General features: G+C 38.4%; 4 protein-coding genes across 10 annotated transcripts; 2 read left to right on the forward strand and 2 right to left on the reverse strand.

Moving 5' to 3' along the window:
- Positions 1 to 3,882: 3,882 nt before the first annotated feature.
- RIC7 (ROP-interactive CRIB motif-containing protein 7) lies at positions 3,883 to 5,888 on the forward strand. The gene has a single exon (XM_068466332.2). It carries the CDS (start codon positions 4,316 to 4,318, stop codon positions 5,711 to 5,713), a length of 1,398 nt encoding a protein of 465 aa, XP_068322433.2. The 5' UTR covers positions 3,883 to 4,315; the 3' UTR covers positions 5,714 to 5,888.
- A 1,285-nt stretch (positions 5,889 to 7,173) lies between these two features.
- LOC137727402 (uncharacterized) lies at positions 7,174 to 8,831 on the reverse strand. Of its 4 annotated transcripts, none has more exons than XM_088678622.1 (5): positions 8,648 to 8,782; positions 8,277 to 8,459; positions 8,081 to 8,187; positions 7,849 to 7,945; positions 7,174 to 7,753 (listed from the first exon to the last, which is right to left on the reverse strand). In XM_088678622.1, the coding sequence occupies exons 2-5, from the start codon at positions 8,380 to 8,382 to the stop codon at positions 7,350 to 7,352; spliced, it is 714 nt and encodes a 237-aa protein (XP_088534748.1). In that variant the 5' UTR covers positions 8,383 to 8,459; positions 8,648 to 8,782; the 3' UTR covers positions 7,174 to 7,349. The 4 variants fall into 4 exon arrangements, with proteins under 4 accessions (XP_088534748.1, XP_088534749.1, XP_068322371.2 ...); XM_088678623.1 differs by having other exon boundaries at positions 7,194 to 7,753; positions 8,277 to 8,383; positions 8,648 to 8,831; XM_068466270.2 differs by having other exon boundaries at positions 7,200 to 7,753; positions 8,081 to 8,184; positions 8,648 to 8,827.
- A 2,894-nt stretch (positions 8,832 to 11,725) lies between these two features.
- LOC137727454 (glycolipid transfer protein 1-like) lies at positions 11,726 to 13,135 on the reverse strand. The gene is made up of 6 exons (XM_068466311.2): positions 12,950 to 13,135; positions 12,797 to 12,852; positions 12,550 to 12,680; positions 12,336 to 12,471; positions 12,065 to 12,199; positions 11,726 to 11,974 (listed from the first exon to the last, which is right to left on the reverse strand). Exons 1-6 carry the CDS (start codon positions 13,071 to 13,073, stop codon positions 11,942 to 11,944), a joined length of 615 nt encoding a protein of 204 aa, XP_068322412.2. The 5' UTR covers positions 13,074 to 13,135; the 3' UTR covers positions 11,726 to 11,941.
- A 2,163-nt stretch (positions 13,136 to 15,298) lies between these two features.
- On the forward strand, positions 15,299 to 20,883 carry LOC137727664 (casein kinase 1-like protein 6). Of its 4 annotated transcripts, none has more exons than XM_068466485.2 (14): positions 15,299 to 16,120; positions 16,216 to 16,256; positions 16,838 to 16,907; positions 16,996 to 17,144; positions 17,228 to 17,323; positions 17,522 to 17,592; positions 17,863 to 17,924; positions 18,041 to 18,104; positions 18,245 to 18,329; positions 18,778 to 18,904; positions 19,022 to 19,095; positions 19,174 to 19,237; positions 19,586 to 19,719; positions 20,254 to 20,883. In XM_068466485.2, the coding sequence occupies exons 1-14, from the start codon at positions 16,045 to 16,047 to the stop codon at positions 20,500 to 20,502; spliced, it is 1,362 nt and encodes a 453-aa protein (XP_068322586.1). In that variant the 5' UTR covers positions 15,299 to 16,044; the 3' UTR covers positions 20,503 to 20,883. The 4 variants fall into 4 exon arrangements, with proteins under 4 accessions (XP_068322586.1, XP_068322585.1, XP_088533572.1 ...); XM_068466484.2 differs by having other exon boundaries at positions 15,319 to 16,120; positions 18,041 to 18,110; XM_088677446.1 differs by having other exon boundaries at positions 15,345 to 16,120; positions 18,041 to 18,110; positions 19,174 to 19,273.
- The last annotated feature ends 115 nt before the right edge of the window (positions 20,884 to 20,998 follow it).

Here is a 20,998-nt window from a genome sequence, read left to right on the forward strand (position 1 = left end):
ATACTTGAATTTAGGCGAATCGTTATGTCTTCGGGCCATTGGGGCCAAGTTCGTCCAAGCCTAATTGTATTTCAACCGGCTGGTTGATCCGTTATTGTCATCAAGTTTCTTGTTGGAACCCCAATGTCCCACATCGGTTAGGAGGGAAGAAAGAAATCACTTTAAATAGAAATATCTCACTCTAACTAGCACCGAGAATTTTTATGATAAAACCCCACACCTGAGGATTGTGCAGATGGTTAAGTGGGGACAATATCGGTGTTGTTGGAGTGGGCCTTCGGCCCGTCGACCTGAAAAATTCCACATGGTATCCGAGCCAGAGGACGGGTCCGTACTGCCACGTGATTGGGGGTGGGTCCCCATTGGCCCCGTGCAATTAGGTGAGTCCCGACATGGCTCCACGTGGTTATCGATGTGTGGAATTTCACATGTGACCCATAAAATGGGGTCTCACGTGCGGGGTAGTGTTTGTATCCCAGTGTCCCACATTGGCTAGCAGGGAAGAAAAGAAAGCACTTTAAATAGAAATACCCCACTCTAACTAACACCTAGGCCTTTTGTGACACTTTAAATAGAAATACCCCACTCTAACTAACACCTAGGCCTTTTGTGATAAAACCTAAGTGGTTAAGTAAGGACAATATCGGTGTTGTTGTAGGAACCCTCAACCCGTCGACCTGAAAAGTCCACGTTTCTCATTTCCCAAATCAAAACATATGATTCTTGTTCTTGAGGCCGGATATTTCTGGTACTAGGTTCGAGAAGGTTGCCTTGGCCTCGTACTCTTTGAAACATACCAAGCCATTGCAAGGGCCGACAATGTCGATGCACATATGTTTGCACCAACTTGGTAAATCATAACTACGTATAGGCTGCTCTCTGCCGCTTCCGGTTTGTCTACTACAACCCATAACAGGCACTTCTGGTTTTGAAGCTCAACAATGCTGCCAACTGCATGGATTGGAAATGTTTGGTTGAGAAAATGCGTTTTTTTTTTTTTTTTAATTTCTCTGAATGCGTCCTCGAAGCAGCGGTTCAACTTCGACTGGTTGTCCGCCATGTTAAGTCGCTGAGTACGCTACCAAAATCAAATTGTTAATGTAAAGAAACTGAAAACCGCAGAAAAAAATTATAAATGAAAAATCTAATTAAATTGTTGATAATAAATAAATAAAATATGATAAATGAAACCCTAATCAGATGGCAGTTTGGATGACCAAGATATTGAACAAAAATAAAAACGACTGTTACCTGTGTTTCGTTTCGGGTTCTATCTCTTTCTCTGTTTCTTAAAATTTTATTGCAGAAAAAGATAAACAAGTTGAGAACTTGTTGCTTATAGATAAGTAATTGTAAAAGTTTTGTTTGTTAATTAGCATATATGCTCCATGCATTCTTGGAACAATATGACTATATCCCAAATTAATTCAACACTTAATAGGTTCAGTAAAAGCATATAATAATGTTGATTAGATTGAAATACCAACACATTAACGTCATTATGATAAACAAGTTATTATTCAATGTCTAGCCAATTTTTTTTTTTTGAGGAAAACTAATGAAAATGATTTGAAAACTTTGAGTTTTAATCAAAATGACAAAAATGTGTTGTAAGTGAATAATATCAAGAGTGACTTTTTAGAGTAAAAATGTCTTTTTCGTTAAAAATGAACAGTACTGAAGTGTTTTGTTAAAACTCCTTTTTTTAACATATAAAAAAACGTCATATCATCATTCCATCACTTGACTTTGGGATGTGGTATTGATGGCTAAACCATTTAGAGCCTATAAAAACTTGTTTGGTAAACTTGTTTTGCGAAATTTAAATTAAAAAATAATTTAAAAACTAGCCTAAATTTGAGAACAACAAGAGTCTGTTTTGACCCCTTTTGTTTCTTTCTTCGCGACGTCTGCAAGACCTTAGCATCGAGACCAATGATACCAAACATCAACTGAGAGTCACCGATGGTGATGAGAGATGTTTCCGGGCGACTGAGAGAGGCTCTGGTGACCGTCATGGATTTTCTGGTGACCAAGATATTTTCTTCCCACCATGCTCGACCTACCATCCTTTCACTCTAATCACCCCACAAGCCCCAACTTCACCTTTCCGCCAATACCAAAGCTTTACTTCAAGCTTAGTTTGCTCAATTTCAATGGCAACATTTGAAATTAGCAACCTGCCACCATATATGTGAACAAAACCCACCTGAACACAACATGATTTCATTTTATGAAATGGGAAATTGGGAATTCCAAATCAAGTCGTCAAGATATTGGGCCTTGGTGAGTATTGTCTAGGTCGTTTCTCGGATCCCGACCCGACCTCGATATCATCCCTCAGCCAACGCCACCTAATGATTTTCAGACTAGAATTTTCTCCCCTCATCTTTCCATCCCTTCCATCATTTCCTCTTATATTATCTATTTTGTCTTTCTCTTTCTATTAAAAAAAAAAAAAAAAATTAATACAAGATGTTGATGTGGCTTAACTGTAACCGTTCAAATAGAAGGGAATGGAAAGGAAGGGGAAAAAAGTGGGAAGAGAATCCTACTCCTTCAACAAACAAGATTTTGGGTTATATAGCTTAAATCCTTCAAGATTTAAATAGTTTCCAAGTTAAAAACCAAACAAGTTTTCGGGTTGTTGAAAAAAGTATTCTTAAGAGAAGTTCGTCTGAGTTGATTTTAAGAATTATAAATTTTGTTGAGTAGGATACCCCTTATATTCTACTCAATTTCATCAGACCTAGACCAAAATGAAGGAGCATCCATCCAAAGATTAATCTGGGTATGCAAACAAAGCTCAGCTTTTACTTTGAATCCGAATGACACCACTTTTGTCTCTCCACCTTTCCTTGTTATATTGTGCAATCCAACATTCAAAAGTTGCACGAAATAAGGACAAACATGATTTTCATAGAACGGATTTTTCGTTATGTTGGCATTCCAAACCTCTGATTAAGAGTATTTGAAATATATATATATATATATATAATTTTGAATTGAAAATTGTTATTGGCATTCCAAAAATTTTATTTTGCATTTCAAATTTTTTATAATTAGAAAGAAAAATACACTTGTAAGAAATGTAGAATAAAAATTTTAAAATCCTAATAACAGTTTCATTTTGAATTAATGGCTCAGAATATTCATTATTCTGGTAACGTGTTTCGTGGAAATTATTGAAGAGGACCGCGCTCTCTCTTGCCCAATTGGGATTGCTTATTAATCGGTTCCTCCTCAATTATTGAAGTGAAAAATGCGTTTTTGCTGTTCCTCCGCCTCCGTTCACTTCCTATCCACTCCAAAACCCGGCAAAAGGTCAAAAAGCAAAACAAACAGCAAAAACGCATTTTTCGTGCTCCAGGTTTGTCTGACTTGGCGGGTCCCGCTTTCCCGCTCTTTTTAACTCCCATCTGCCACCAAACGACACCACATTCGCATGCTCTCACGTTTCCGGAAACGGATCCTCCGTACAACTCCACGTGTCGTGCCCTTGCTCGCCCCGTTTCGAGAGGGTTAGCCGTCGCTTTCATGGTGCAGCTGACAACACGAGACAGCAAGTCGGCGGGTGCGGCGCGTCTCTGTCGCCTCGCGGCTGCTACAGTCCGCAGGTTCCTGTCGGCTCCTCCGCCCGCTCACAACCTTTATTTTTTCCAGAACTTTTCCGGTCGCTTTTGTTTGTGCCGGTTAAAGTTCGAGCGGGTTTAGATCGTGGTCGTTGAAGAAGCGGAGCGATGAGGTTGATGTGTTCGAGGTTTATTCGGGTCAAGGTTTTCAGTGGGTATCTCTCTGCCGTGCTGGGTCTGCGCTGCCGTGTTTGGTGTGCAGTGCTGGGTGTACTGAGGGGGATAAGTGCTGGGTCTGCGCTGCCGTGTTTGGTGTGCAGTGCTGGGTGTACTGAGGGGGATAAGTGCTGGGTCTGCGTTGCCGACACACCATGACAATATTTCAGTAATTTTATGGGTCACCAAAATTATTGTATATATCTAATTTTAAATTGAGTTGGTCATCGCTTGGTCTCCCACACCAGTCCAAAAACAAGGCCAAATTAGTAAATTCATCAAAACCTGCTACGCAATCAGGAAGCAGCGGAAAAGCCAGCATCTTCCCCTCCCTCCCACCCCCACTTAAACACCATGAGCCAACCGCTCCCACCCTCACCAGAATAAAATGCGTGAGAGAGTCCTCACCATAACTTAACCTACACCCTCATTTTCCTCCTCAGTATACCCACCTCACTCTCCATATACCCTCCTCCCAAATCCCACTTCTTTTCCTCTTCACACCCACCACCTTCCCCTCCTCTCCAATGGCTCTGTTTCATCCATTTTCCAAACTTACCCTCCTCCTCCTCCTCCTCCTCACAACCCTCCTGTCCACAGCCGTCATTTCACAACCCCAACCACTCCTCACCCCCGCAGAGCAAGACGCCGTCTACACTGTCCTCGGCTCCGTCAACCCCGACATCTCCTGGCGCTCTCTCTTCCCCGACGACCTCTGCCTCTCCGCCCCTCACGGCGTCGTATGCGACTTCTTCTACGACAACGTTTCGTCCCCCGACCCGGTGGCTCACGTGACCGAGATGAATTTCGGGTACGTTTCGGACTACACCCCGAACCCGCCGTGCTCCGCCAACGCCACCCTCAGCCCCCTCCTCTTCACCTCCTTCAAGTACCTCCGCAAGCTCTTCTTCTACCACTGCTTCACCGGAACGCGCGTTTCGTTCCCCGAAATCCCCAAGAGTTTCGGGTCCGGTTTGGAGGAGCTCGTTTTTATCGACAACCCGTCTCTGGTGGGCTCCCTCAGTGGAATAATCCGTAATTTCACCGACTTGAGAAGGGTGGTTCTGACCGGAAATGGGATTTACGGGAACATCCCGGATGGCGTCGCCGACCTGGTTAACCTGGAGGAGCTGACTCTGTCTCGGAACCAACTCGGCGGCGAAATCCCCCTGAGCTTCTCGAAGCTGAAGAAGCTGAAGGTTCTTGATCTGGGTTACAATTATTTTTCCGGAAATGTCCCTGAATCGGTGGGAAATCTCTCGGAGCTGGTGAAGCTGGACCTGAGATCCAATGGGTTTAATGGTAAAATCCCAGAGAGCATGAAGAACTTGAAAACTTTGGAGCTTCTGGACCTGAGCTCCAATAATTTCACTAACACCGGGGTTCCTCTGTTTCTGGGTGAGATGCCAAAGCTGAAGCAATTAGATTTGAGTGGGAACTTGTTGGGAGGGCAGATTCCTAAAATTTGGGACAAGCTTGGGGGTATTCTGGGAATTGGGTTTTCAGAAATGGGGCTGGTTGGTGAAATTCCAGCTTCAATGGGGCTGCATTTGAAGAATCTAAGGTATTTAGGGCTTGATAACAACAAGCTTGAAGGGACAGTGCCTGAGGAGTTAGGGCTCTTGGAATCTGTGAGTGTGATTAATTTGCAGAACAATAACCTCAGTGGCAGAGTTTCATTTGGAGGTGGTAAATTTTCAGCAAAATTTGGGCAAAATTTGAAACTGGCTGGAAACCCTAATCTTTGTGCCGATGATAAGGCTTTGATCCTCTCCTCCAAGACCCAGTTGAAGGTCTGCAACAAAACCCAGAAACCCAATTCTGCCCCTCTTACTCTGGATTCTTCAGTGCAGGTTGTTGTTCTTCCTAACTCTGTGATTATTTTTGGCACATGGGTTTTGTTTGTGTTAATCTTGCTTAATTAGGATTAAGCTAGAGATTTGAGAGTTTTTGACTGGGATTGGGTCTTGTAACGGAGAAAAAAAACAGTTTATAATTACTGACGTGGAGTATGAATTTTTGACTGGGATTTAAAGGGGAGATTAATGTAATTATGGACTTTTTGTCAATGGAAAGTGCATATAAATTATTATATCATTATCCTTAATCATGTTATTATTATTTATTTTTTACTTTTTACCACATTTTCCTGAATTTATCTATCCATGGGTGAAAAAAATGGAAGGGTCAACTGTTTGCTGTATTGCAACTGTGACTCTGCAGCCGTTTCACGAAAAGGGTTTTTTGAGTGGGGAGCAAGCAACTGCTGGAGGAGAGAGAAGGTGAAAGTTTCCCTAAATGGTTGGTGTTTACAGTCTCAAACATGTTTTGAAATGTTGTCTAATTTAGGGCAAAATTGATCTCAAAATCACGGGGGACAGAGAGAGAGAGAGAGACAAAAGCATATCACCCTCGTATTGTGTTGGACAGTGATGATTTTAGGCTGGAAAGCAATAGTTACAGTAATTGCTAACATAGGTTGAGCTCATCGTCTGACTAGGTCAATTTTTATTTATCGGATTGGATCATTGTGGGGTTGGATTTGACTAAAATACAGAAAACTCTTAAAGCTTGTTTAGTATTCAACTTGAGAACAAAACTCAAAATTTTGATTTTTTTCTAAAAACTCATGTTTTGATTTAAAAATTTTAAATCCAAAACCTTGTTTGGTATGCAACTTCTCTAAACTAATCCAAAAAAAAAAAAAAAAGTTAAGTTGAAGGGTTTGACAGGGGCTTTTTTCTCGCAGTAAATTCCGATCTTCTTGTTGGGGTTTTGAGTTCAAATAGTGGCATGGATGTTCGGCGAGATGACGGAGAAGGAGACAACGCCGTCAAGTTGAATCCTCTAAACACGATGCTCTCGATTGAATTGTTGGGGGATTCAAGGCAAACCACGAGGTAGAAGATGTCGGTGGGGAGGGGGATGAGGGTGGAATGAGGCCGAAGACCGTAGAAGAAGGGTTCTGACGAGTGTAGTTCTTGTAGTAGGTTGGCGGCAGGACACGGTAGACTTGGTCTTTGGAGATCTGCAACAATTGGAAATTTGAGGAGTTGGGGTGGAGCTTTGTTAAGAAATCAAGCAGACTACAGTGCAGGCCCTATGATATGGTTAGAGAGAGAGAGACGGGAGTGGCTGAATCTCCAAAGAAAAAGTCTAAAAAACACACATTTTGTGTTTTCAACAAATAGGCTTTGTTTTCAAATATTTTTGAGTTGGAATTTTGAGAATTGTTTTCAAATCAAATACCAAACAAAGATTTTAATTTGTGACTCAAAACTTATTTTTGAGTTAAAAATATTGGATCCAAATCCAATACCAAACAGGCCCTTACTTTTCTGAGAGGTGATGTAAGGATGATTTGATAATGCTGTCTGGATTTCAAACGAAATTCATTTTTTACGAAAAAAAAATGAAGTAAAATATTATTTGGCTGAAAATTACAATTCTTTGGCTTCACTTCCGTGATACATTTTATATAGCTAGCCTGATTAAAGATTCTAGCTACAACAATAATCAACACTGTGAAGAAATTCATGTAAATCCCTTGTTTTCCCACACTTAAAAAGAATTCTGAGAAATGGTTGCAGATTGGTGTCCAGGAGAAGTACATGCTTCTGAACTAGCATGGTGTTTAGATCTTCTTGACCCTGATGTCCCCCCAACGGATGAGTCCTTCGACTTCTTCCGCTGCGTTTTCTTAGGGATGTCCGGTAGGTTTTGCGGCGATTCGCTGCCTTGACTTGGATCCGTGGATTGCCGGATGCCTCTAATACTACTATCCGATGTGTCCCTATTCTTAGAAGACCGCTTTGTTTGCTTCGGTTTATCTGATTTTCCCCTCCTGGGAGAATCCGGTCCACCACCTCCGTGCCCGTTTGATGAATGCCGCCTTGACGACTTGGGTAAATCCGGCACGTCATGCCCTGGTGACCTTGCACCCCTTGAACCTTTCCGGCTCGAATCTACGTACGTTTACGACATTAACATGCCAACCAAAACCACCTACATTTTCATAGTTTGTGATTTTAAACACACCAAAAAAAAAAAAAAAATGTACCTTCGGAGACCCATTTGACCCTAGAATCTTCTTTCGTCTCTCCATTGGCTAAAGGTGGTGATTGTTCAAATCCGGGTGGAGCTTGAAACTCATTCATCTGCATGAAAAAAAAACACATGATGATCTCGTCTAGCGGCTCCCAGTCTCCACTTTGCCAGAAAGAATGTCAGGAGCGGAGTTCAAATCTTGTAGACGATAATTGTTGATAATAAAAAGAAAAATAGTTAATTACCCAGCTTGGTGAACTAGCAGTTGAAGGGCCATCCCATCCTATATGAGCCACATGCTTTACATCCGTAGGAAGTCCAATCTGCATTTCTTGGTCTTTGTTTTCATCTGCTAAAAGGAATGGCAATTTCTTTGAGAAAATTATCGAAGTGCACCTAAAAATCACTCTAATTGCAACCTTCTTCCAATTTTATACGTACCAAATATTTGAGAAATGTATCTTAGTCCCTTCAAGAGGCCCTTCATCTTGTTATTATTTGCATCTTTCACCACCATCTTGCCATTATTTGCATCTTTCGCCGCCATTCTAATTAAACAAACCAATTAAAACTACTCTTGGGAAATCCCTATTAGATTTAGAATCCAAAATTTGTCCTCCAATTCTATAAAATTCACAATAGAGAAAGAAGATGTTAATAATCGAAAATCAAAAGAAACAACACAAAGGGGCTAATGCAAACAGGACTGAAATCCGTCATTCTGTTTCAAATTCAAATCTCATAGACGACAGTTTGTTGATAAAAGAAACGACAACAAAAAATGATATTCCTCTGCATTTCGATATCAATACCTTGATGCAAGGCCGTATTTTATAGGCCCATATGCGAGGAGGCGACATTCAGAACTATAATTTTTAGTTCTCCCTAAGAAACTAAGAACATTCACTTTCTTCTATTAATTTGCACTCGAGATGGGGAGAACTTTAGAAGAAAAGGAAAAAGGTGTTCAAAAACGAACAACAGCTTTTGACAAATGTGGCATTGAGGGTGGCAGTGATGAGAAAAGGGATGAACTGAAAAACAAATTATGCTTAATTAAGGTAAACCCATCGCTTATCTCGTTAATTCGATGGTAATGCATTCTTCTTTTTTCCCTAACCCTATAATTGTCAACCAGAAGTACGTCGAATTTTCCGGTGCGAAAGTTCGAGTGAAAATAAAATCTTTGACATGCTAAATATGGGGTTGGGGGGGGGGGGGGGGTGGAGTTGTCGTTTTAGAGGCTGTAATGAATGGTAGATGCTTATGAACTTGTATTGTTGGTTGGCTATTTTCTTGGGTGGAAATTACTTGAAGAGAAAATGGCTACGTACTTCTAGATGTAGCACATGCATTTGGATCCCTGGCTACATGAGTCGGATTTCACGTAGCGGGTTGTAGGATATTGGAGCAAGATAAGTGCTTCGGTCAGATAAGTATGCGTTCGATAATTGATTTTGATCATTAATGTATGTCAGACCCATAATACATTAACAATAAGAATGAGATGGCATGTTTTTGTGTTTCTTTTTTTGAGTCACAGTGTAGTTATGAATGCAGCAGTAAAATTGGTACCACAGACGTTGTGAGCATTGAGCCCCCAAAACGTTGTACCTATCCCTTTATTTCATTGCCCTAGGTCTTACCGAAAAGTGAAAATTGGTCCACTGTACCTTTATAATGGAGAAGGTTTTGGGTGCGGCCGCCGTTGTTTGTGAGCTCATTGGTACATAATGGGACCGGATTTGAGTGAAAAATCAGGGGGCTGGTGGCGTAGGGATGTTTTTTTGTGTGTGGCTTTATGTTCATCTGATCTGGTATTCGAATCAAAGAATTTCTCCTCACAATAACACTTTTCTTATGTTGTCCACACCTCATTTTATTTCTTACACATTTTTTTAATTTTCAATCATCAGATCAGATGAATTAAAGAAGATTAACGGACATAAATTATCAATGGGTGTGTGAAAAGTAAAATGGGGTGTATAGATAACACACCCCTTAGAAATTACAATCATTGTAAATAGAGTAACGTCTACACGGGCAGATTTGGAAGCTTTCGGATTGACCCAAGTTAAGTTGCACCAGGAAGTTTTATGTGACAATATCGTTAGTTATAACTTATAGGGTAAAGTACAAAAAACTACATCAACTATTGGTGTCACGACACTTTCATACCTCATCTTTTAAAAATAATGTCATACCTCATCTTTAGAAATTGTGTCAATGTTATACCTTCCGTTGGTTTGGTCGTTTATTTCTCAGTTAAATGCTGATGTGGCTTGATCCGGGACTTATTTTTTATTAAAAAATTAATAAAATATTATTAAAAACAAAAAAATCATTTAGTATTATTTAAATATTAAATAAATAAATAAAAAGTACATAAAAAAATATAAAATAAACCTCTCCTTTTGTCCCTCCCTCCTCTCTCTCTCTCCCCCATCTTCCTGCAACCCAGAAAGAAGGAGAAGGAGGAAGAAGAAGAGCAGAAAAAAAAAAAAAAAAAAAAAAAACCCCAAATCAAACCCAGTTCGTCCCCCCTCCCCCCACCACAAACCCAACCCCCTACAACCCAGAAAGAAGGAGGAGGAAGAAGAAGATAAAAAAAAAAAAAAAAAAAAAACCAACCCCAACCCAACCCGAAGGAGGAAGAAGAAGAAGAAGAAACAAAAAAAAAAAAAAAAAAAAAAGAAAAAAAAGAAGAGAAACTCTCGTCCTCATCTTCCTGCACCACCACCACCCCCCCCCCCCCCCCCCCCCCAAAAAACAAAAAAAATACCCACCCACCAACCCACCCTACAAAAGAAAAACAAGAAGAAGAAGAGAGAAGGAAGGAAAAAAAAAAACCAACCTCAACCCAACCCGAAGGAGGAAGAAGAAGAGGAAGAAGAAGAAAAAAGAAGACCCACCCTGCAAAAGAAAAACAAGAAGAAGAAGAGAGAAGGAAGGCAAAAACAAAACAAAAAACCAACCTCAACCCAACCCGAAGAAGGTCAAAAAAAAAAAAAAAAGGGGAAACTCTCGTCCTCCCTCCGGCCCCCCCCCCCCCCCGGGGTGGGCCCTGCAAAAGAAAAACAAGAAGAAGAAGAGAGAAGGAAGGAAAAAAAAAAATTAAAAAAAAAAACCCAGTTTGTCCGTCCCCCCGCACCCACCCTCTTCCCTCCACACCCATTCCCCCCCCCCCCCCGTTTTCTTCGCGCCCAGGTTCTCAACCTTCGAAATCGGCCTGGCGAAGGTTTCCCGATTCCACCTCAACGGGATCTAGGTTTTTTTTTTTGGGTTGCAGGTAATGGGTGTGAGGTTGGGTGCAGAGGGTGGGTGCAAAGGTGGGGAGGTTGGGTGGGGAGGGGGGAAAACAAATTGGTTTTTTTTTTTTTTTTGTTTCTGGGTTGCAGTTGCAGAAAGGGGGAAGAAGATGAAGATGGGAGAAGAGAGAGAAGGGGGGGAAGGGAACGAACTGATGTTGTGATGTTGGTTTTTTTTTTTTTTTTTTTTTTTTAAATAACTTTTCTTTATTATTTTAATATTTAAAAAATATTAAATGATTTTTTTTAGCTTTTAATAAATTTTTAATAAAAAATGGGTCACAATCAAGACACATCAACATTTAACTGAGAAATAAACAGTCAAACTAACGGAAGGTATAACATTGACACAAATTCGTAAGATGAGGTATGACATTGTCAATTTTAAAAGATGAGATATGAAAGTGTCGTGATACTAATAGTTAAGGTAGTTTTTTGTACTTTACCCTAACTTATAACTCAATTGGTATAGAATTCTTACTTTAGTTAGGCTTAAAAAACCTTTTAATATCTTGATCTTTTGGCTTATATCATTGTCATCGAACAGAAATAAATGAATCAAATTGTTGTCCCATTGGAGCTTAGTGGTAAATTAGGTTAATTAAATACATTGTAATTTTTTCTGTACAAGCGACAATTGAGAGAGGAAATCGAACCTACGACCACTATTGTAAGAATAAATATTTTTAACCACTTTAATTACAAACCATTTGCAACGCTATAATTGGTAGCAAATGCAATTTTTTCATATATAAATTACACATACAACTTATAATCAACATTCATTTAGAACATGCATCAAGCTTGCAAACTGTCCAATCCAACAGAGTCCTGCAAAAAGATTAAGAACACAAAACTTAATCAGAACCCGATTACGCAAATTCGAACCAAACCATGTTGCCCGAACACGAAAAACCTTACCAAGAACCTATGATTCTCTTCGAGGAGCGGAGAGAAGTTCGCGCAGAATTTCCCCATATCAGAGTTTAATTCAGGAGTTTCACCACCTAATATGTCCATGAATTTCTTCCTCTCCGGAGCAAGCTTAATCCCAACCTGCATTTCAATCAAACAACTCGAAAAAATTACGCTTCTGCATATGTCGCCTAAAAACTTAAGAAGTGCAGTTAATCGCACCGAAGAATGACGAAGAGCATGCATATCTAATTGAAAAGGGAATGAGAGTTCTTACACTAAAACTTGAGCTAGCCAGCCAGTTATGCCATTTCTTCAGCGTCTTGCCGTACGCTTCATTACAAGCCTTCGACATTGGCCAGTCCGGATTATCATGCAGATTGCGAAACAGCTCCACCAAGTAATCCATAGCCCTAATCAAGCACATTCAGTTCTCAAAGAAACAAGGTTTGGCTTGCAGGTGGAAAACATGCAACACGAACACGACATACCTTGTTAGCCAGAGTAGAGCATTCGTGCAACTAGATGAGGATTTCGCAGTTTTCGCTTCAATCTCAACTCGAATTATGCTGTACAAGTGGTTAAACTCTGACGGGCTCGACGAATACTTCGAATCCAACCTCTGCAATGTAGAGAAGAACATCAAAAACTTTGCAAACATTAGAAAACCTAGAACAGATTGCTTGTACAGAAAGTCACATTATTGTACCTATAAAAAAGTTAAAAGGAGCAACTTACCGATATGTTATTACCAATATCAGATTTCACAGGTGCGAAGGCAGCTCCAAACTTATCTGGAATCGAAACAATGAATCGAGAGAAACACGGTCTTGTCAGCATCAAAACACATTGATTCAATCCGCTTTCGGGTTAAAAATCAAACCCTCATACCTAAAACAGGCAGCAAGTGGTTGCAGACATCCAAGAAAGGCTTGGCAAGCATCTCGCTGGAGTCGGATTTAACGTGGTTCATCCCTTCCAGAGCAGAAGCGAAAACAGTTCCTGTTCCTGCCATTTTTGTGCTTAACTATCTGCAAAAGCATCACAAGCCGGATTTGGTAATCTGAATATTTTGGTCAGCATGGCAATTTATGTTTGTGTTTGCTGTCATAATTCAATGCGTGCAAGTTAAGAACTTAGATGATTTAAAAAAGTGCTGTACGATTGAAGCTACAAGTATTACGATCTCATGAAATTTTAAAAAATTAAAAATTATTCGAATTTAAACAGACGTGAAAAGTTTAGAATTAATCAAATTAAAATTTCCCAAATAAATTAATGGATTGAACGGGAAAGCGTAGAGAGAAGATGAGAAACGTGAAATGGTAAATGAACACGAACCTGGAAAACGACAGACAAACGAGCAGATCCCAAAAATCAGATATGTCAATTCCAAGTACTAGGCGGCATAGAGATGATGAAGCCGGGCAGTTATTGTTTTCTGGTAAGACACTCTCTTAAAGCGGGGTTCTATGTGGACTCTCAGCCACCTGATACTTTTGATACAATATTAACGGGTGGCACATAATATTATATTTGAATGAGGAAAATAAACTTGGAATTTAGATAAAAGTGAGAATTTATAAATTGACATGCATCAATTCCCTTGTTTGGATTCATAAACATAGAAATTTAGAATTTCTGCATGGAAAAAGAACTTGGAATTTAGGACCTCCAATTCCCAAATTTAAATTCCATGTAAATAGGTTTCATTTCCCAATTTCTATGATTGAGAGTTTAAAAATAATAAATTCCGTATTCAATTCCATTGTTCTTTTAGGTTAACCAAACAAGAAAATTCACAAATTATAGAAAATAAAATTCTGTCATTTCAATTTCCGTTATTTTAAAATTCATTAGTAATCTTAAATCTCTTCATCCAAACATAGTGTAAGAGTCTCGAGTCTCTTTAGCATTCCACTTGCTTTCCAAATTAATTGTAATTTGTAAGCAATTAATCATTTTAGAATTTATTTATACTAAAACAACGAGCTTAATTTTATTAAATAAGGTTGGCTGTATGAACCTCATAATGTTATTGTGTTCAATTTCACACCAAGTTTTCCGTTAGCCCCAAGTATTCCATATTTTTTCTTAAAGTCTCTTTGCAAGCCTTCGTAGGTCTTACCCTACTCCTTTTGGCTGAGAAATTTTTTTATATTCCGATAACACTGACCTAATACATTAAATGTAATAATACAATTTATTGGACATTATTTTCATTCAAATTTTCAACCAATTGGTTTTGTTTTTTTATTTTTTTTTGGGTAATGGAGTTGGAGATGCGACAGAGAAAGATGCACAAATCCAAAACCAAATTGGGCTAAAATTTTGACCCAAAAAAAAGGCCATAAACCCGTGAGACAAGGTCCTACTTTTAAACGTCAAAATAGCATCTTTCACTTATATTTGTGTTCGATACATCGTATATATTGTTTTCACTCACATATCAGAATGCGACCTTACCGTCGAACGTTTTATGTAAGTTGTCATTCCAAATTTGACAAAGACTCTGACCCAAAAAAGATGGCCCAAAACTCCGTATCTGGGAGCCTGAGACAAAGTCCCACTTCCTATCAAAATAGTGAAAAAAACAGATCAGACAGGCCTTCTTCCAGGTCAGAAAAAAGACAGACAGGGAGAGAAAAATATTGAGAATATCCCACTCAGGACCAGGAAGATCCTCACATATCTAAATTTTAACTAATTTTTACCTAAAATACCAAAAAAAAAAAAAAAAAAAAAAAATTACAGACCAAGATAAGAAAATGCGGGCATGTTTTTGTAAATTAATTTTCTTTTTCTTTTTTTATTTGTTTTAATATTATTGTAAAACACAAGTTTTGTCGAAAATTAGAGATTATTTTTACAAACTAAAGAATTTTACACTAAATTATTCTAGACCAAATGAAAATGAGAGTTTGAACTTGAGGAGCGGTAGGTTGAACCGAAAGCATCTATTGACCAAATATTTACTATTAAAAAAAAATTAAAAGAATTTTCAAAAGTATTGTTAACAAGTAATAACATTACGTGCGTCTAGTAATTGTTTATTTTTATTTTTTGAAGTTTGCTTTTGACCTGAGGTGACCCGTTCCAAAGAGACAGCCCAAACGAGTTAGGCTGCAGCTCAGAATCTCAGAAGATATCGCTTCACCCCTCATATTTTATTTCCTTTTTATCTTATAATTAATTGATTAATTCCTATTTATTTTCATAAATAAAATCGAAAAGGAAATTGCAATTTCCAAAAACATTAAAAAAAAAAAAATTACAACTAAAAAACAAACAAATATAATCGTCTCCAGGCTCCTTCCTCTTATTCCGCCCCTCCCCCATCTCTCTCTCTCTCTCTAGGCATCATTTTCCTCCGCCAATTTCCCTTTCCCGTTCATATTGCAAAAAACGATTTGTCTCTAGCTCTGTCCGATCCCAACAAAAATCCTCCCAATTGATCCTCGTTTGATTTGGTATTTGTACATTTTCGCAGCAGATTTCAAATTTTTGAAGATTTTGTTTTGTTTTGGCTTCTGAATCGAGGTCAATGTAGGTCAGTGTTCTTGTGATTCAGGATTCGAATTCGTCGTCTGCAATCGTCGATTTGGGATTTGGGGCGTTCTGGATATGTAGCTGGAGAAAAAGGGGTCCTTTGATTTTCCAAAAAGTTGCCCTCTTTTTTGTCGGTATTGTCGATAAAGCCGGATTTCCCAATTGGATTTTCTGGGGTTTCGTATTTATTTTCCATTTAATGGTAATTTAATGTTGGGATTGTGATCGTGTGGTCCGTAGGCGGGGTTATTGGGAGAAAATCGAAGGTTTTGATCGGAGGAAAATCTTTTAATTTTAATTTTTTGTTGGAGATTTGGGGGTTTATTGTTTGGCCTTTTTGGGTTATGCAAACAATAAAGGCTGAATTTTGCACAAATTGCTGTGAAATAAAGCCGGTTTGAGCTTGTTGATCGAATCGTATCGGATATTGTTGCATCATGGAGCATGTGATTGCTGGAAAGTTTAAGTTGGGGAGGAAGATTGGGAGTGGTTCTTTCGGAGAACTCTATTTAGGTATGATAATCAGTGCTTGCTACCTGTTTTTTCGCCGAAAGTTATTCGTTATGTTAATTTCGTGTGTTTTGTAAAAATTCCTGTTCTGGTGTTAGGTGTAAATGTACAAACCGGAGAAGAGGTGGCTGTTAAGCTGGTATGTGATCGATCCTTGAATCGTAGATTCAGTTCTGATGTTTGGTTTTTGGCTAAATGTTTCTAAACATTCTATAGTTTGTGCTTGAGCTATAAATGGGTAGCTTCATCAATGTACTTGGTTACGTTGACTGTGAGCTTCTGGTAATTCAATACTTTGGGTTCAGGAAAGCCGTATGAATTATCCAGTTTAACGAACGTGTTGAATAAAATCATGTTTTGTCCAACATTTCTTTAGTCACTAGAGGAAGTCGAAGAAGAACAAAATGAATACTCACTTTTGAATCTTTGAGAATAAGAGTAGGAATGGCACTTTAGATTTCATACTCGACAAGCTCTATGCGAGTTACATTCGAAGCTTCATGCTTTATATTCTTCATTTCTTTTCAGTTATGTTATCAACGAAAATTCTGTATGTGAAGCCAACCTTTTATTCTATTTAAGATTTGTCATGGATGCGTTTTGATATCACAAAGTTCGAGTCTAGTACAACCTTGTTACATTTCCTTATTGTACCATCTACATATAATTCAATAGTCTATAATTGCATGCATTTGAGCTAGTTTACTTTCCAAATTCCAGGAACCTGTGAAGACGAAGCATCCCCAGCTTCATTATGAGTCAAAATTGTATATGCTTCTTCAAGGAGGAAGTAAGTCTCTCTTTTCACTCTCTCACAGATAAGTTTTTTTACCAATAACCGATAGTAAACAACTAACCATTGTCATTTTATGATGAAGCCGGAATACCCCACCTCAAGTGGTTTGGAGTTGAGGTTGACTACAATATCATGGTTATTGACCTTCTTGGACCAAGTTTGGAAGATTTGTTCAACTACTGCAATAGGAAATTCACATTGAAAACAGTGTTGATGCTTGCAGATCAATTGGTAAGTACTAATTACTATCCTTCATCTAATTTGTCTAAGTTGGCCAGGATAATTGTTTTTACATTTTCAATTTCATCTTTCAGATTAACAGAGTTGAATACATGCACTCGAAAGGTTTTCTTCACCGTGATATTAAGCCTGACAACTTTTTAATGGGCCTAGGGCGTAAAGCCAATCAGGTATCTTTTCTTGTTTAACTGCAGTTGCTATGCGAATTATAGCACTTAGCGCATTAATGGAACACTTTTGCTTGAAACATTTTCGTTATTGGGGATCTCATATGGTATTAGGGGCGGGATTTCAAATCTTTTTTTATTAACACTTCAATCACGCTTTTTTATTTAGAAGTGTAATATATCGGACATTATTTGTCACAGGTGTATGCTATTGATTTTGGTCTTGCAAAGAAGTATAGGGATCTTCAGACTCATAAGCACATACCATACAGGTAAATTTTACTTGGAAAGTGACAAATTATGATAAATTTTTTCGTAAAGATTTTTTTTTTTTTTTTTTTTTTTTTGTAAAGTCGCTGCTCATGTTAAATATGTTTCTGTGGATTGTCTGTCAATGTATTATCAACATATCTCTGTGCTGCTTCCATTTGTATTAGATTTTGACTTTAATGTTTAATCTTGTACTTTTGATCCTTTTGTGCCAGCGTTGGATTTGATGTGGTTGCTTTGAAAGTTAAATTTGTTTCTTTTTCATTTGTTAGGGAGAACAAGAACCTCACAGGAACTGCTCGCTATGCAAGTGTTAACACCCACCTTGGAATTGGTGAGAGATATTTTATGTCTTTTTATTTACTATGTAAATTATAACAGTAAATGGATAATCAAAGATCCAACATGCTATGCTCTACTTATTCTCATTGTGTTTTATTTCACTTTTAGAGCAAAGCAGAAGAGATGATTTGGAATCTCTTGGTTATGTGCTGATGTATTTCCTAAGGGGAAGGTTAGGGTATAGTTCTTGCACTTGTTCTTCATGTGTTTTGTTTTTTGGGCATTTGCTATCTGATTTTGAGTATTTGATGCTACATTGTATCTTACTCTACTTTTTTATTCCTTTCTTTTTTGTCTTTTGCCTCCAATCAGCCTTCCCTGGCAAGGTTTAAAAGCTGGTACAAAGAAGCAAAAGTACGATAAAATTAGTGAAAAGAAAATGTCTACTCCTATAGAGGTAACAACTTTCTCCATGCATTCTTATTGCTAGCAACTTCATATGTTCCAAGAATGGACATTTTACACGTGTAATATTATATATATATATATATATAATATATTTATTTATTTGGGTGAGATCGACCAAAGATTAGAAATGGGGACATATATGGAAAAAGGTCTCGACTAGGAAGACTGGCACTTCCATTGATTTTGGTTGGGTTCTTGACTGGCTCAATATTTGCATGGGTTTTGACAATGAATGTGTTTAGAGGCTGTTTCAACCAAGCCTAGTCAGATAATTCTGTGCTTTATGTTTGTTCATAACTTGATATGTATTCAAGCATATGTTTCCATGCACACTCCCGCTCACACACTACATGCTGCTGCTATTGACTCTCACCTAGTTCTGGGAATTCTTGTTAATGTTGCAACATGGATAATATAGCCACAGATATGTTTAACAGGTGCTGTGCAGATCTCATCCAGCTGAATTTGTATCCTACTTTCATTACTGCCGATCATTGCGGTTTGAAGACAAGCCAGATTATTCTTATTTAAAGAGGCTTTTCCGAGACTTGTTTATTCGAGAAGGTAATCTTCACAAATTAGGTTATTTTGTATTAGATTTACAAACTTTTTTTCTTTTAATTGTTAGTGTTTTCCTTTTTCTGTTTGGGTTCAGGATAATAATTTTATGATTACTTGCAGGTTATCAATTTGACTATGTATTTGACTGGACCGTGTTGAAGTACCCTCAGATTGGTGGCAGCTCTAAAGGATGGGTTAGTGTTTGGAAATGTTATGTTGAAGTGTTGATCTTATAAGAATGTTATTTACTTACTTCCTTTCTCTGTTTCTAGCATGCCAGTGGGAAAGCGGGTTTAAGCGCAGGGCCATCTATGGAAAGACCTGATAGAGGATCAGGTGTTGCTCTCTCTTCAAAGAATATATTTCATTTAGGTGCCGAATCAGATTAATTGACCTTGATTTCAATAAAAAGTTATGGATTTGATGTATGCTTTTGACTTTGATGTCCTGTTTAGTTTCCTATATCCCAAACTTACTACTAATAAGTCCTAAGCTTTGATGCCAGTTACCCTCTTAATTTTGAAGATTTATCGAGTATTTGAGGACTTAGTTTTCTATAAATTTTTCAGTGTAGTTTCCTTTCTTCAGCTTGTTATTTAACTTTCCACTACAATTTTACGCTCAGTAGTCTCCTTTTTGGATTCCCACAATTATTAAACCCTTTTATGCAATTGGCTTATCCAGTTGGGAAAGAGATTCGAGAAAGATTCTCGGGTGCAGTTGAAGCATTCTCAAGGAGAAACACCTCAGGTTCTAGTCCACGCCAGGATCATTTGAAACACAAGTCTTTTGAGGATGTACCTTCATCCAGAGATGCGGTAAAGTTTTCTCTGACTGTTAATTATTCCTATGTTGCTTTGGGCATGGACAGTTTGCGAGTATGTTAAGCTACATGAATTTAATCTTGCCGATTTGCTTTCTGAAAATTGGATCTTGAGAAGTCACTAAGTAAAAGGACTTCAGCCCTGCTGTATTCAAAATTTTGTCAATTTTAAAGTCCAAAAGTGAAAGTTAATATCTTGATTTTCCTAATTATGACCCGTACACTTATTTTTTAAGAATTGTCTACGACCTTGTTGTTACGTCCTTGCTTTGTTTAAAAATTTTAACAAAAGCAAAGTTGAATCCTGGCCTAGTTAGGTGAAAAGTCCAAGAATAGAAGAATTGCAAACTATACAATTTACTACTTCATTTATGGTCCTGGTTTATGTTTGAGTGTGTCATCTCTTCTCACTTGTATGATACGCTTTTCACCCTTAATTCTGCATGTTATTCATCCCAAGTATTCAAGTTGAAATCGTGCAATTTGTTGTAATTAAAATTCTTATTGAGAGCTGTTGTTGCATTTTCAGCACCAGGATTCTGACAGGGGACGCAATTCCTCTCGATATGGCAGCACTTCAAGAAAAGCTATTGCTAGCAGTAAGCCAAGCTCCTCAGGTGATCACACTCCCAGTGACGGTCGCACAAGCAGATTAGTCTCAAGCAGTAGCCGCCCTTCTACCGGGAACAGAGGTTACGAACCCAAGCGCCCTGCAGCTGCAAGAGGCACCCGAGATGATCCTCTCCGGAGCTTTGAGCTCCTTTCAATCAAGAAGTAATGGACAGTATCTCACTACAGATATTTTCAATCAAGAAGTAATGGGTAATACTCAGCCTATTCGATGAGTACTAAAAAAACCGAAAAACAAAGACAAAATTCGCTCGCTTCTGTACATGGGACATCTCTTGAGCACCGCGGTTACAGACCCTGTTGCATGTCTCTAACGACGGCATCTCCAGGCTTTTCCTCCCACCTTTTTTCTCCTCTCCCTAGAGGTTCCGGGCATTGTAACTGTATCAGAAACATACATTTTTCTTATGCTTAGCTGTAATAATTCCTATTTCTTGAATATACACGTGCTCTGAGACCAGTTGGTGTTTGTTTGTAATGGACATCATTTCAAAAACTTGTTCAACAATGTTAGCCTGAGCTTCAAAAACTTGTTCAACAATGTTCGCCTGAGCTCGAATGGTCGGAAATTTGTTGCAGTTCAATTTCTTCCACAATCAAGAATGCACAGATGTTTCTGCTTGTTCAACAACCTTGTTTACTAG

The sequence above is a fragment of the Pyrus communis genome, chromosome 10 (assembly GCF_041283825.1).
Source record: "Pyrus communis isolate YQ-2024b chromosome 10, ASM4128382v1, whole genome shotgun sequence".
NCBI classification, from domain to species: Eukaryota; Viridiplantae; Streptophyta; class Magnoliopsida; order Rosales; family Rosaceae; genus Pyrus; species Pyrus communis.

Bases quoted from the DNA above. Each gene is read 5' to 3' on its own strand.
- RIC7 (XM_068466332.2), top strand. From the start codon at position 4,316: ATGGCTCTGTTTCATCCATTTTCCAAACTTACCCTCCTCCTCCTCCTC.
- LOC137727402 (XM_088678622.1), bottom strand. From the start codon at position 8,382: ATGGCGGCGAAAGATGCAAATAATGGCAAGATGGTGGTGAAAGATGCA. The intron at 7,946-8,080 runs GTAATTAACTAT...TTTTTCATGCAG, and splicing joins CTGCTAGTTCACCAAGCTGG to ATGAATGAGTTTCAAGCTCC. The intron at 7,754-7,848 runs GTACATTTTTTT...AAACGTACGTAG, and splicing joins GGTCAAATGGGTCTCCGAAG to ATTCGAGCCGGAAAGGTTCA.
- LOC137727454 (XM_068466311.2), bottom strand. From the start codon at position 13,073: ATGGCAGGAACAGGAACTGTTTTCGCTTCTGCTCTGGAAGGGATGAAC. The intron at 12,681-12,796 runs GTAAGTTGCTCC...TCTACATTGCAG, and splicing joins ATATTGGTAATAACATATCG to AGGTTGGATTCGAAGTATTC. The intron at 11,975-12,064 runs GTAAGGTTTTTC...ATCTTTTTGCAG, and splicing joins AAGAGAATCATAGGTTCTTG to GACTCTGTTGGATTGGACAG.
- LOC137727664 (XM_088677446.1), top strand. From the start codon at position 16,045: ATGGAGCATGTGATTGCTGGAAAGTTTAAGTTGGGGAGGAAGATTGGG. The intron at 16,257-16,837 runs GTATGTGATCGA...TCCAAATTCCAG, and splicing joins AAGAGGTGGCTGTTAAGCTG to GAACCTGTGAAGACGAAGCA. The intron at 18,330-18,777 runs GTAACAACTTTC...TATGTTTAACAG, and splicing joins AAATGTCTACTCCTATAGAG to GTGCTGTGCAGATCTCATCC.